The 13,982-nt window shown below is 37.5% G+C and overlaps 1 protein-coding gene across 26 annotated transcripts in view; it reads left to right on the top strand.

The window, feature by feature from the left end:
- Window positions 1-13,282, top strand: part of EPB41L2 (erythrocyte membrane protein band 4.1 like 2) — a 122,137-nt gene extending 108,855 nt beyond the window's left edge. For 6 of the 26 annotated variants that reach the window (XM_049801446.1, XM_049801442.1, XM_049801445.1 and 3 more), the window contains 4 exons: window positions 228-326; window positions 2,418-2,498; window positions 6,328-6,466; window positions 10,807-13,280. In XM_049801446.1, coding sequence (XP_049657403.1) covers window positions 228-326; window positions 2,418-2,498; window positions 6,328-6,435 — 288 coding nt within the window. In that variant the 3' untranslated portion in view covers window positions 6,436-6,466; window positions 10,807-13,280. Of the gene's footprint in view, window positions 1-227; window positions 327-2,417; window positions 2,499-6,327; window positions 6,467-10,806 lie in introns of all 26 variants that reach the window. The other 20 variants (XM_049801441.1, XM_049801465.1, XM_049801439.1 and 17 more) reach the window with 7 other exon arrangements.
- Window positions 13,283-13,982: the final 700 nt, after the last annotated feature.

Below are 13,982 nucleotides of genomic sequence, written 5' to 3'. Positions count from 1 at the left end.
AAAGGAATGTGTAACTTTATTCATAAATTTTCCACAGCAATGGACCATAACAGTCTTACGTGACTCAGTAAACTTGGATAGTTTCTATTTAGATTTCAGTTCTAACTGAACTAAAGAATGCGTTTAGTAAGAAAACCAGCTTTTTCTCCTGTGAAAACAAAGCTTTTAAATGACAAAATACAAAAATACCTTTTTTTTTTTTTTTTTTTTTTTTTTTTGCCTTACAGTTTGATGGCAGTGCTGGCAGCAATGCTGGTGTGCTGCTGAGCGCGCAGACAATTACATCAGAGTCAATTTCTACTACCACAACTACACACATCACAAAGGTAAGATAGAATAATGTCTTTCTGAACTAAAATAACCCAAACCCTCAAAATAAAGTCTTACATGAAGCTTTTCATATATCTGCTAATTTATTGAAGAAAACTGACTTGAAATGGATTGGATTAATGCCAGGCGTGTGTGAGAGTTAATCCTTCTGTGCACAGATTTTGAACAGAGAAGCCCTAATGAATAAGCAGGAATATCTGGTAACAGGACAGGGAAAGGGAGAAAAATATGATTAAGTTTTCAGTACTTCATATAGGTCTTATTTCTGTGTTTGACAAATGGGTATGTACCTAAATTTCTACAGTTTTGGTCCTGTCATCACTCTTTGTTAATGTAACTGCTTTGTCTGAGGTCTGCAGGAGCTGTGCTAAAGGCATCAGTTATAAGGATGAAGTGAAACAATGTTTTCTCAGCCTTTGTGTTGATGATCCTTGTGCTGCTAGGTTTAGAGCATATTTAAAAACAGATCATACCACTAGATTACTTTGCAAGCATATTTTGATGCTGAATTATGTGCTCTGCATTCCATGCTTGAAAAGGAAAGAAAAACTCAGTGTTAACAGGACATCACATCTGTTTCAGTCTCACGTAATATTTCATGCCAGAGCATTTTAGAACTACCAAAGCATGATGATGCTGATGATTATTCTTATTATTAATTTATGTAAATATTTATAAAATTTCAGGTGTGTCCCAGCAACACAGTTTTGAATGCTTATCTTTGAACTCTTCACATAGTTTTCCAAGAAAATTACAGAAAGCATTGTTTAGGGTAAAGCAGAAGGGAAGAGGGAAACGTAAGGTGTGAGTTTGGGATTTTTTCCTCCCAAGACAAGGAAGCTTCACATCATCATAGAGTGGAACAATAATTCACTGCTCATTGGGTATATATTCAATATATGTATTCTAAAGGTTGAAATATTCTTAAGATTGAAAATTGTATTCAGAGAATGACAGTGGAAGGATTATGTTGGAAAGCTGTCAGATAAGTCACATGAAATAGAGTAAGCTCAGAATTTAAAATGTGTATGTTTTGTTATACAGACTAGTCAACAGGTCCTTTTCAGTTTCCTGTTCCCTTTTGGAATCATTAAGCCACCACCATTTTAGGAAAAAGTCTTTATTCAATAAATTGTGCTACCACAGCTAGAGGGGGGAGGGTTAAAAAAGTGTACATTCACTTGTCAAGTTCAGATGTCAAATAATGCTGCTTTTTGGAAAGTGCCACTAAAGAAAATGGTTTCAGTCTTGTCTTTTACTTAAAAAAATACTGGGATTACCATAATGCACCAGATCCATATCTTTTCTTACCAACTGCTTATTGTCAATTTAAAAGACACTCTAAATTTGCTAAACTTTCTGTTTTACATCCCAAACTGTTCATTATTGATAAAGTGACCTGCCAAAATAGTTTTAATATTCTAATGGTGTTCTTAACATTTGAATCTTTCCTAGTACGGTCAGTGTATCTTTAGTAGTAGTTTATTCTTTTCTCTTATACAGGCTGATTTTTTTTTTTTTTTTTAAAACATATAATGTGATTTCTGTGAGAGTTTTTCTGTAAGCTAAAATGTTTCAATCATGGGAGTAAGAAATAAAGCACAAGATTATTTCCATCGGCAATGTGAAATATGTTGAAAATATCTCACTAAGGTCCATGAACAGCAGAACTGAAAACCAAATTGTTTTCATATTTAATGGCATAGGATTCTTCAGAGACTGAGAAGAGGCCCATGATATAAATGGGTTGAAATCAAAGAAAAGACTCCTAGAATTTTCGTGTTGCCAGATTTATGTGGTGGAAGAAGCTGGAATTTCAGTTTGTCTGCATATCTAGATCTGTTCAAACCTGGGCTCCAGTAACAGAATTCTCTATTGCTTGGTTTTTATCAAGTTTAGCAATTGCTAGAATGTGACTAACTGCATAACTGAAAAAGGAAAGGATGATTTAGCACCGAGAATATTTACTACTAATTGCAACTCAATCACAGGAATTTATTTGTTTCAGTGCAACAGAAAGGAGTGCTTTGTGGCAATATGGAATAACTACAATGATGTTTTCTTCCCTTTTTTTGTGCCAACTGTAGATGGTAAAAGGTGGGGTATCAGAAACAAGAATTGAGAAGCGCATTGTCATTACTGGAGATGCAGATATTGACCATGATGAGGTGAGTATGTAAGCTGTTAACACTTTCAATGTGCTTTTGTAGTCCAGTGAGGTCTAGATGATATATCAGAAATCTGAAATAAGAGAAAGGTAGAGAAGTTGAATAAGAGGACATAGAAAGACTCTGAGACTGTTAATTGTGGCAAAGTTGTTAAGCAATCACATTTTGTGAATAAGGAGCCTTCAGAATACAACTGAAAGAAAAACAGCATTTGTACCTCTGCATCATAGATCATGTGAATGGATTTCTTACTATTTCTAAAGGGATTGCTTTCTTTGGAAGAGGCAGGTTGTTTAGTGCTGCTTTTGCCATTTGGGAGGAAAAGCATTACTAAAATAATCTTATTTCGATACATTAATCTAGATAGATGGGAGTCTCTACTGAATTGTGTCAGCAACATCTGAGTGCAGCACTCGTTTTGACTGAAAGCTTTGAAATATATGAAAGCATAAACTGCTCAAATTTAAAAAATTGTGTTTGACTTGTATTTATAGAATTCTGTATAACAAAAGTAATTGTTGATCTTCTGGAATCTTATGTAAGTACCTTTCATCTCTATTGGTACCAAAGAAGTATTTTACAATGCCTTAGAAACTAAGGTTAAAATCTACCTGCCCAATTAAGAAGACTGAATTCGAGCAGTACACAGAAAAATAATTGAGAAAGTGCAATTATCTTTGTAGCGATGATGACACAATTTTTATTGGTTTTGATCTAAGAAACTATAGTAACAAAGTCAATCAACAGTCACTGGATAATACAAATGGAAAAGCCTAGCTTCTGCATAAAGTTGCAGTGAATCCACTTCTAACTTTATGAAAGCTACACAAATCAACATAACAGGATTTAATTTAACTTCTTAATTGCAATATACTGAGAGCTCTCAGGGAATTTAATTTCACATTTTGATTTGCCTCCAGAAAGTGGCTCTTGACAGGTTGAAGCTCTTCTTGAAACTCATAATTAAATGACAGGGCTGTTCATCGTCAGGCATGGCTCTTGTTTGCCTTGACACACGTTCAGTGCACTTCAGACATCTGGAAAGGTCACACAATACCTTTAGTATACCAGACAATTCTCTAAGCCCTTCTTTGTTTTGAGATAAGTGGGTAATCAAATAAAAAATAAAATTATGAAAAAGGAAGTTGTGATGGGTTGACCCTGGCTGAACACCAGGTGCCCACCAAAGCCATTCTATCACTCCCCCATCCTCAGCTGGATAGGGGAGAGAAAATATAACAAAAGGCTCGCGGGTCGAGATAAGGACAGGAGAGATCATTCACTATTACCGTCACGGGCAAAACAGACTCAATTTGCAAAACATACTCAATTTATTACAAATCAACCAGAGCATGGTAATGAGAAGTAAAATGAAATCTCAGAACACCTTCCCACCACCCCTCCGTTCTTCCCGGGCACAACTACCCTCCCGGATTTCACCACCAAGCCCCCCCAGCGGCACAGGGGGACAGGGATGGGGTTTATGGTCATCACACGTTATTTTCTGCCGCTTCACCTCCTCAGGACGAGGGCTGATCACACTCTTCCCCTGCTCCAGCGTGGGGTCCCACCCACGGGAGACAGTCCTCCACGAACTCCTCCAACGTGGGCCATTCCCACGGGCTGCAGTTCTTCACGAACTGCTCCAGCATGGGTCCATTCCACGGTGTGCAGTCCTTCAGGAGCACACTGCTCCAGCGCGGGTCCCCCACGGGGTCACAAGTCCTGCCAGAAAGCCTGCTCCGTGGGCTCCTCTCTCCACAGATCCGCAGGTCCTGCCAGGAACCTGCTCCAGCGCGGGGTTCCCACGGGGTCACAGCCTCCTTCGGGAACCCACCTGCTCCGGCGTGGGGTCCTCCACGGGCTACAGGTGGAGATCTGCTCCACCGTGGACCTCCCTGGACTGCAGGGGGACAGCCTGCCTCACCAGGGTCTTCACCACGGGCTGCAGGGGAATCTTCGCTCCGGCGCCTGGAGCATCTCCTCCCCCTCCTTCTTCACTGACCTTGGTGTCCGCAGGCTTGTTTCTCTTACATGTTCTCACTCCTCACTCCGGCGGCAGTTTCTCTCCGTCCCAACTTTTTTCCTTCTTAAAAATGTTATCACAGAGGCGTTACCACTATCACTGATTGGCTCGGCCTTGGCCGGCGGCGGGTCCGTCTTAGAGCCGGCTGGTATGGGCTCGCTCTCTCTCGAACACAGGGGAAGCTTCCAGCAGTTTCTTACAGAAGCCACCCCTGTAACCCCCCCCCGCTACCAAAACCTTGCCAAACAAAACCAATACAGAAGTACAAAATACAATTTTAATCATTGAAGTTTAAAGCAGCAGTGAGCAGCTTTTAAGAGATTTAAGAAATCTCTACCCCTTTTTCTTCAGTGGATATGGAGCTCTTTAAATGCACAAACTACATGCTGGATGTTTATTCTTTTGTCTTTTAGCTCCCTACATCACTAAAACCTTTTTCAACAGGAAAATAATATTTTAATTTGGAGTTTCAGAATACAGATGCTTGTATTACTTGTTGTAATTTAACAATTAGAGACGTAAGGTTTTTTCATTGTTTATGATTTGATTAAAAACACTGATTCTTGAAGCTCAGCAGCCACTTTCTTTTAAATCCTCATTTGTACTACAGAGATTACACTTGGCTTATTGTAAAAGATGAACTAATAAAAAATTGTGAGGATTAATACATCAGCAAATGTCTGTATTGTACCAATGCACACTGTGTATTCTTCTGTACATATTTTCTTAATAGGATTTCAGATTCATTATGATATAATAGTTAAGGTGGTTAATGGTGGTGTTTCCAGTCTCTCTTCAGAGTTAGTTATTTCATTTCCCACTTACCACCAATGGCTCAGGAAATTGTAGCTTTTCTAAATTAAGATAAACTTTTTTGCTGCATTATATTTTTCTTGCTCTTTCTAGTATATTTGGGTTTTTTTAGTTGTGGTTGATACTAAGGTGAACAGTGAGCTTGCTGTTGCCTCAGAATGCCTTCCAGTTTCTTTTTTTTCTTTTTTTTCTTTTTTTTTTCTTGTGTTGGGTTCCAACAGTAGTACAGCTCACTGAAATAAGATTTAGATCAGAGGAAGGTTCCAGGTGCTTTTTTGCCTGTTCTGCCTCAGAGGGTGCTCTTATGTGGTTGACTGTAAAGCCTTGTGTAGAATAGAATAGAATAGAATATTTCAGCTGGACTCGTCCAACTGCCAGCTGTGTATATTGGTACATCTCTTAAGAAGATAAAATTTCTTAAAATGTGGAGGGGGGATTATAAGAAACTGAATAATACTTGTATTTACACTTCCCTGAGTTAAGCTAGAGAGAGTTCTCTTAAACTAGAAAAAGGAGAAAAAGGAGATTTTTGTAATGAGAAAGAAATTTCTGTTATGATCTTCTTCCAGAGTTTCAGTACCATACTTAGTACACATTCCAAAGTATCTTTCCATTTTGTTCAGGAAACTGAAGGGCACTCTTATTTTTTGGTACTGTGTACATTCTTGTGAAATCTATTTGCTAGATGTGTTGCAGAAGTTCAAAAACTTCTGGGGTTTAAGAATACTTTTTGTCTCCTGGAATGAGCTAGGAGAGGTACTGGATAACTTTATGGTTATTGGTTACTTCCTGGAAATTTTTGGGGGTGGGTGTTTTGGGGGTTGGTGGGTTTGGGGGTTGGGGTTTTTTTACCCCTGAGCCCTCTCAAGTTCAGGAATTTAGAGTTCTGAACAATTATAACCAAAATTCCAATGCTTCTTTCCAATTCTGTGACTCCACATGAATGTCCTTTTGCTGTTATTGAGTTACATATTTTAAATACATTTGCAGGCCCTGGCACAGGCAATCAAAGAAGCCAAAGAACAGCACCCTGATATGTCTGTCACAAGAGTGGTGGTGCACAAAGAAACTGAACTTGCTGAGGAAGATGAAGAGTAAAATAAAAAATGCCTTCAAGCAAATACTTCAGGTAAGCTTATGTATATCGTTAACTGTCGTGGTTTAACCTCAGCCAGCAACTGAGCACCCCACAGGTGCTCACTCACTCCCCTCACCGCCCCCCTCAGTGGGATGGGGGAGAGAATCGGGGGAAAAAAAGTAGAACTTGTGGGTTGAGATAAGAACAGTTTAACAGGACAGAAAGGAAGAAAATAATAATGATAATAAAAACAATAATAAAATTACAATAATAATAAAAAGGATTGGAATATACAAAACAAGAGATTGCTCACCACTCACCAAAGATGCCCAGTTAGTTCCCGAGCAGTGATCCCACCAGGCCTACTCCCCCCAGTTTATATACTGGGCATGATGTCACATGGTATGGAATACCCCTTTGGCCAGTTTGGGTCAGCTGTCCTGGCTGTGTCCCATCCCAACTTCTTGTGCCCCTCCAGCCTTCTTGCTGGCTGGCCATGAGAAGCTGAAAAATCCTTGACTTAAACTAACCACTACTTAGCATCAACTGAAAACATCAGTGTGTTATTAACATTATTCTCACACTAAATCCAAAACACAACACTGTACCAGCTACTAGGAAGAAAATTAACTCTATCGCAGCCAAAACCAGGACATTAACATAGGAAAATGTAGCAACAGTTTTCTGTTGTGTTCTGTAATAAAAGGCTTGAAATATATGTGGTGTCTTTGATATATGCTATCACAAAATGGTGAGTTGAAACAGGCACTAACAGTAGACTGTTAGCGTAAGAATTTTTATCTTAAGTCCAATCTGACATTAATTGTAATTATATCTTGGTTGTTTAGCGGGAGGACTACGTGCAGTGAAAGGCCACACCTGGACATTTTAATTTAGTCAGTTAATTCTTAGTCCTAAGCACACTGCAATATTTAATCTTTTATCGTTTTCCCAGGCAAGGAGGTAAATACCTTGCAAACTCAAGTTTTAAAGACTCTTACTGGTTGAAAGAGGTATTTGAAGGAATGTCAGTTTATTAGGCCCTCATTTCTAGGAATGAAAAAAAAGAAAAAAAAACCCCTGCTCTCCTTGATGTATTCAACAGAAGGATCAGAATGAACACTGAATAAACCTGCTGCTGCACTAGTTATAGGCTAATGTCTTAAAGCTCAGTAACCATTTGGGTGTATGAAGCTTCAGATTTCCTTTGCTTGTCACACTGGTTGATGTAATGAAACTGCAGCTTCAGATTTTTCAAACTTGATGGTTTTGTTAATTGTAGATTCAGATTCAGGGGAAAGGTTTCTTTTGGCATGGTTAAATAACAATGGGAGAGATGTAAAAATAAATTACGTTTAAAAAGCAATATTTTAAGCCTTCGTTGGGAGACATCTTAGTTTCTACTGATGAGTCTCTGTATTCAGCTAGAAGAGCACAGGTGTTATTGGCACATCTCAAGGGAAAAGTGGTTTAGTACAACTGTGAGTTTTTAATATGCATTTAGATCAATGTTAATGTAGGGGGAGACCAGGTAAAAGAAATAGATTTTGTATTTTTTAAAGAAATTACATGATTCTTATTTCCTCAGTTCAGTAATTTATGCAACGGCAGTGGTGGCCCATGGAAAAGAGTCCTAGGTCCTGTACAGGCATGCATTCCCTTAGTATTGAATGAAATTTTTTACCAAAGGAAACTACCTGTCATAAACTTCATCCTGTAGCTTCAGGAGACTTCTAGATATCATCAGCACTCTTCATGAAGCATTCATGAAGGAATATATGAAAAATGAGACACTGACTTGATTCCAAATTTGATGTAAACTACTATAAAGAGAGGAGGATGTATTTCACATAATCCTGATAATTTCTCATGTTGACAAGATCAGTTTTATTCTTGTGCCTGAGTTTCCTAAGAGCTGAAGATTTCATTGTCGGGTATCACTTCTGTGATCCAGAGGAGAAAAGATGCAAGCTTCAAGGATATGAAGTGCACCTACTGAATGCTACTCTATGAAAGATGACCATTATCAAGGAATCCGAGTCTTCTGAACAAGTCACTGATCACAGATGCGTATTTTCAGCTGAAAGACATAGGCTAAAGCCTTAGTTTATTTCATCTACCCACAAGTGTCTTGCTTTTCTTTCATCTGGATAGGAGTGGAGGGGCCTGTGTGGCTGAGGAAATACACATTGCCAGCTGTTGTCATGTATATGATCGGTTGGAGGCTTCTTGTTGTAAGGTATTGGGGAGAGAGTGTTTCTCATCTGTTGGCAGAATTGTTGGTTCTCATCACTGCACACATCAACTCCTTTGGGAGTTGGTCCTGAACTCCTGCTACCTACAGCACTGCATAGAGCAGATGCTGAATGCCGTGGAGAAGTCCATGAGGACAACAGTAGGATGCCTGCCCTCTGCCTGCAGACAGAAAGTTTATCCACCTTCTCCATCAAAGTGGTTCCGGTTGCCTTTTCTGGCCTTATACAGATTGTGCTAGAACTACAATGTTTGTTTTGATTATGTGAGTTTATTAATTACCTTTTGGCCAGCTTTCCTCTGAGCTTGGTGAGAAGCTGGAGGTTTTACATCACAGTGGAGCTAAATTTGAGCTGCCCTCTGACAATTTCTTCAGTTTTGGTGAGATTATTGTGTGTTTGAAAAAGGAATGAAAAATTTTTGCTCATAACTGTGCAAACCAGGAAAACAACATGGATCAAGGAATTGCTTGGTCAACACTCACCGGGACATTAATGTTATAACATTAATATTTTTTTAATTTTTATAACATTATATAATGTTATAAACTGTGGAGATAACAAAGGGGGGTCGCTTGTGAGGGAGGATTGGGGAAAAGTTACCAAAAATTAGGAACTCTACACAAATCTCTATGTTTTTTCACTGTACCTTTATTTCAGTGTTCAGCTGGATTTGTTTTGTAGCTTTGTTGCTTAGTGTCACTGAAAATGGGTATAGCATGTTTGCTCCAGCTTTGTTTTGAAAGCACAGGAAAGGACATGGAACTGTACTGAACTGTGAGATAGGGATGTGTGGATGAATCCTCACATCACATAAATGCTCTAGAAGGGCTTGGAAAAATCCACATCACTTTTGAGAGCTATTAGTTTGTAGCAAGGAGAATGCCTGTGATTTTAAGTAATTTCAGTGGTCCATTGGTACACGGCAACATGAAACATACACGCTCAAACCATTCATCTTGTATTTTCAGCATTTGCATAGCAGGATCTAAGGTAGAAAGATACACTGAGACAGCAGAAGAGATAATTTTGATTTACAAGGATTTACTATTATAATATGTGCTACCATCACATTTTTCATTTGTTATTAATCAGTGTGAAATGTGCCAGTTTCTTCATGCTACCTTAATCCAGAAAAGTATCTTTCAAATCAGTGTTCAACATAATCTGTCCCATATAAGTAATTACAATATCTTTTTTTGAAGGGACTGTGTCATGGGAGGAAGAAACAATCTTGGCAGATTTGCACCACATTATACATTAGCAACCAGCTGCAAAGTTGATTCTGATCCTTCATGAAATATTTAACTACTTTGTAAAAATTTTATTCAGAAAAAACATTCAAATTCCTTCCATCTGCTGAGGGTGGTTTTTTGCTTTTTTGAGAAATATATACATTGTGGAGCGATGCTTGTGAGAGAGTAAAAGAGGACTAATACGAAGACATTTCACCATTTGGCTCTTGTATTTGAGACCTGGTGACTTGACTGATGATGCCTTTCAGTTAAACATGAAGGAAAAAATTTAGTTGTCTAAACACAGGCCACCTGAATTGCCTTGAATATGTCTGCAGCTTGACCATCAAGAGCCCTACGCCCTGCTGTAGCAGCAACTGAAGGGCTGGTGAGACTGCAGAAACAGCTCTAGACGATTGTGTTTAGGCCTTGGAGTCATGCCACAAATTTTGATTAGTTGTTTCTAAGGTGATGAAAGCTCTGCCCTGATGACAATGGCAGTATTGTTTTTGTAGACTTGTTTTCTATAATAAAACTGAGAGATATTACACTGATTCGGAGGGATTATTAATTGAACAAATATCTTCCCTTTTTTATTTTATTTATGAACTAGAATGTGGATTAAAATTTTCAGTAAACTGTGCAAGAGGTGGCTATTAAAATACCGTGAAAATTTTGGGAGGGAGAAGATACACTAAAGCAGGAAAAGTATTGATAGAAACTGAATTACTGTTTACCTCATGAAAGAAGGGGGCTTTAGTTGATGCAACATTTTTTTTTATGAAATAACCTTCCCTCCAAATAACCTATATGGAAAAAATGACTTCTTGACTCTGCTGATGTGACATTCACATAGTATCCATTATGAATGCTTGTGTAATCTTCCCCCTCCTTTTTCTTCCAGAAGTAAAAATGATACTGACGGTGATCATGATCGTGAAGAACTGTAATCATTCCAAGTCATCACTACTCTACCGAATTCACCAAGCCTAGCAATGATGACCAGATGTTCAAGACTTAAATGCCAATACCAAACTCCATTTTAACATCTTTGGTCTATATTCCCTTACAATCTTTCTTGTTTATTTTTTATAACCACTTCTTAACATTCTTAGATTTTTAATTTTTTTTAAATGAAGTTTTAGAGGATATGATCTTCTTTTGCACAAATACTTGTATTTTTGAAGCTGATTCTTAATCATATGAAAGTGAACAAAAAAGAAGTCTGGAAAGCATTGTTCACTGGAGCAGGTGGTAATTGTGCAGGAAGGGGGATCTTTACTAATTTAGATACAGTTTTTTCCAAATATTTCAAGTGAAATCTCTTACTGGAGTAATTTACAGATTTATTATTTTTTTTTTCAGATTATTCAGGTAAATATATGGTATCACATAACAAAGATTTTTATAAAAATACACCATTTCCTAAAATTTGAAAAAATATATTTCTTTGCATAAATTTTATACTGATATCTCTGTAACTCTTTCTGTTCTAAGGTTCTTCTCTCTGTGGAGCAGAGATGGTGTGGCAGTCTATAGAGGAGAAGGAGTTGCAGACACATTTCTTCTGACTGAGCACTGTGTCGTTTTTGCACTTTTGTGCCAATGCTCAAATTTTTGCAGATGTTTTGCTGTCTGCACCATTCCAGATAAGGAAAGAAGGAAGAACAAAATAGCTTTCTCTTCTTCCAACAAAAGATGATCTAGGCAGCTTAAAACCTTAGTGCTTTTTTTCTTACTGTGTCCAAATTTCAACATTTCCATTATTTGAATACGTGTAGAACGCTCGCTTTCTATTAAACCTCACTGTCTCCATGTTAGAACTGACATTTCTGTTATTGAGAAGGTATACGTTTCACATGCTTCGTCTAATGGTTGATGCAGGTTTTTGGGATACTGAGTAAAAGTGTAAGATGGACTCCATTCATAAGGTAGTAAGACAGTACCATCATTTGAGACTGCCATTGAGAAAACCTGTTAATTATTTTGGATTTTATTTTTATTTTGTTCTTGCAGGGGAGTTGTTTGTTTGGGGGGGGGGGGGGGGGTTGCTGTTGAGTCTGTGTATAGTTAAAATGCCAAATTAGATTTATAGCAGCTTGAAGTTGTATTAAGTGATATTTTTCTTTCTGTAATTCTGTTATAAAATAAAGTTGTTCATTCTCTGTATGACTTTTGGCACTCAGACATAAACTTGGAAGATATTTAAGGCGAGAGAGTCAGTTATGAGAACTTCAATTATAGCTGCCACAGAACCTTGAAAAGCAGTGATTAGTACAAGTAGTCTCCAGGGTTACCAGAAGGGTGGCACAATTGTCTGGCTCCTAAAACTGATACTAAAGTACCAGTGGTTTTTAGACTTGTTGCAACAAGCATCCTGGTTTCTGTGGTTCGGAGAAGAAATGTTCAGGTGCCAGAACAGGCAAGATTTGGACAGCACAATGCAAGTTAAAATGCCCCTCGATCTGCAAGTGGTTATACTGAGTTCATTGAGTTAGGATGTACTATGATCTTCAAGTAACAAAACAAATCATAAGACTTCTCACTGCGTTCTTTTTCACTTCTGAGCAATGTATTTTTGGTGCTATTCTCAGTTTAGATTGCTGCCATCTGTCAGCATGCTTGCTTAACAGAAATTCCTATTAGTTTTGTCTTTGTATAATTTGGATAACATAAGACAACAGTAACCAAGATGTTGATTTCTATATGCATATAGGCATTCTAAATTACATCCCACATTACCCAGAAAAATAGCAGATAACAATGTTACCTGCTTTTCTTCAGAAACAGAGAAGTTCAGCCTTTCAAAAAGGAGAGGAGAACCCCACCCAGCCTAGTAACATAAGAATGCTGCCACAACACTGTGCATGACTAGGGAGGCTGTCAAGCAAGTAGCAAGTTTGGGATATGTAAGGGAAGGTCAAAATGGAGATACATGCATTTAGGGGGGTGTCTTAATGGATTTTTCATACAAAAGTATGTAAGAAAAAGCTCTATAAAATCTTTCAGGTATTTTTGATATGGTGTAGTATTGGTTGCAGAACTCGTTTGGTGGGAAGAAAGCATATTGCTTCAATTCCTTATTGATTTGGATCTTTCTGATTTGTTAGACACTAGATCAATATTGTTTTTTATTGTCATTGTATTTAATCCTTAAAACCACAAATATAATATTCTTGAAAACAATATTACTTTCACTGAGAGCTGTATTTCTTCAAATACTAATCGGAACCTTTTTTCAGGGAAAAATTAATAGTGCTTTCAGATCACCATAGCTTGTGTACAGCTGTTACTTCCATTGATTAAACATGTACTAATTAAACAACCATTGTTATTTAGAAAAATATAAGCCCCAAGTGTGATCGGTCCTAAAAATAGTCACGTTTTACAGATTCTGGCTGTATGTAATTATTCAAATGTTCTGGAATATTTTGCAATACTGATGAGTTTCCATTGCTACTTTTTTTTATACAATATATCTATAGAAAGAACTGCAACATGCAAAAAAAGAAATTGTTCTCAAGGCACTTCACAAGCTGGCTTTATAATAAATAGGCAATTTCAAATACAATTACAGGCCCATTTAATGAGAAGATAGTTCAGTAATTAATTCTGCTCAAATACTTGGAAAAGTAATTCATGTAGGCCCTACACAAAAATACTTAATACGTCTTTCTTTTTAATCATTATCACCTAAGGGTTCATAATAAATGTTGGAATTGTTCTACAGATTGTTTCCTAGATTAAGGTTTCATAAAGGATGAGCAAGCAACTCTGGTGGCAGACTGTTTAAAAAAAAAAAAAAAATTTATTGCTCAAAGTGATTAGCAACTACAATACAAAGTGTTTCTTGAAGTATTCTTCTATTTGACAGCTCAAGCTGAATGGCAACTTGTAGTTTGGCCACAGAAGAAATCAAACAGATGGAATAAAATAAATTAAATACTGTCATGGGGAGGGGGGATGAGGGAGAGAAGAGGGGTTCAGATAGCTTGAAGAATCATCTCCAATTGTATTAGCAATAGAAAAATGATTTAATAGAAGTTTATATAAAACTGCGGCTTCACAGAATTCAATGGC

This window comes from Accipiter gentilis, chromosome 5, assembly GCF_929443795.1.
Source record: "Accipiter gentilis chromosome 5, bAccGen1.1, whole genome shotgun sequence".
Classification (NCBI taxonomy): domain Eukaryota; kingdom Metazoa; phylum Chordata; class Aves; order Accipitriformes; family Accipitridae; genus Astur; species Astur gentilis.
The sequence above is the reverse complement of the archived record's forward strand: the minus strand, read 5'-3'. Positions and strand labels throughout refer to the sequence as shown.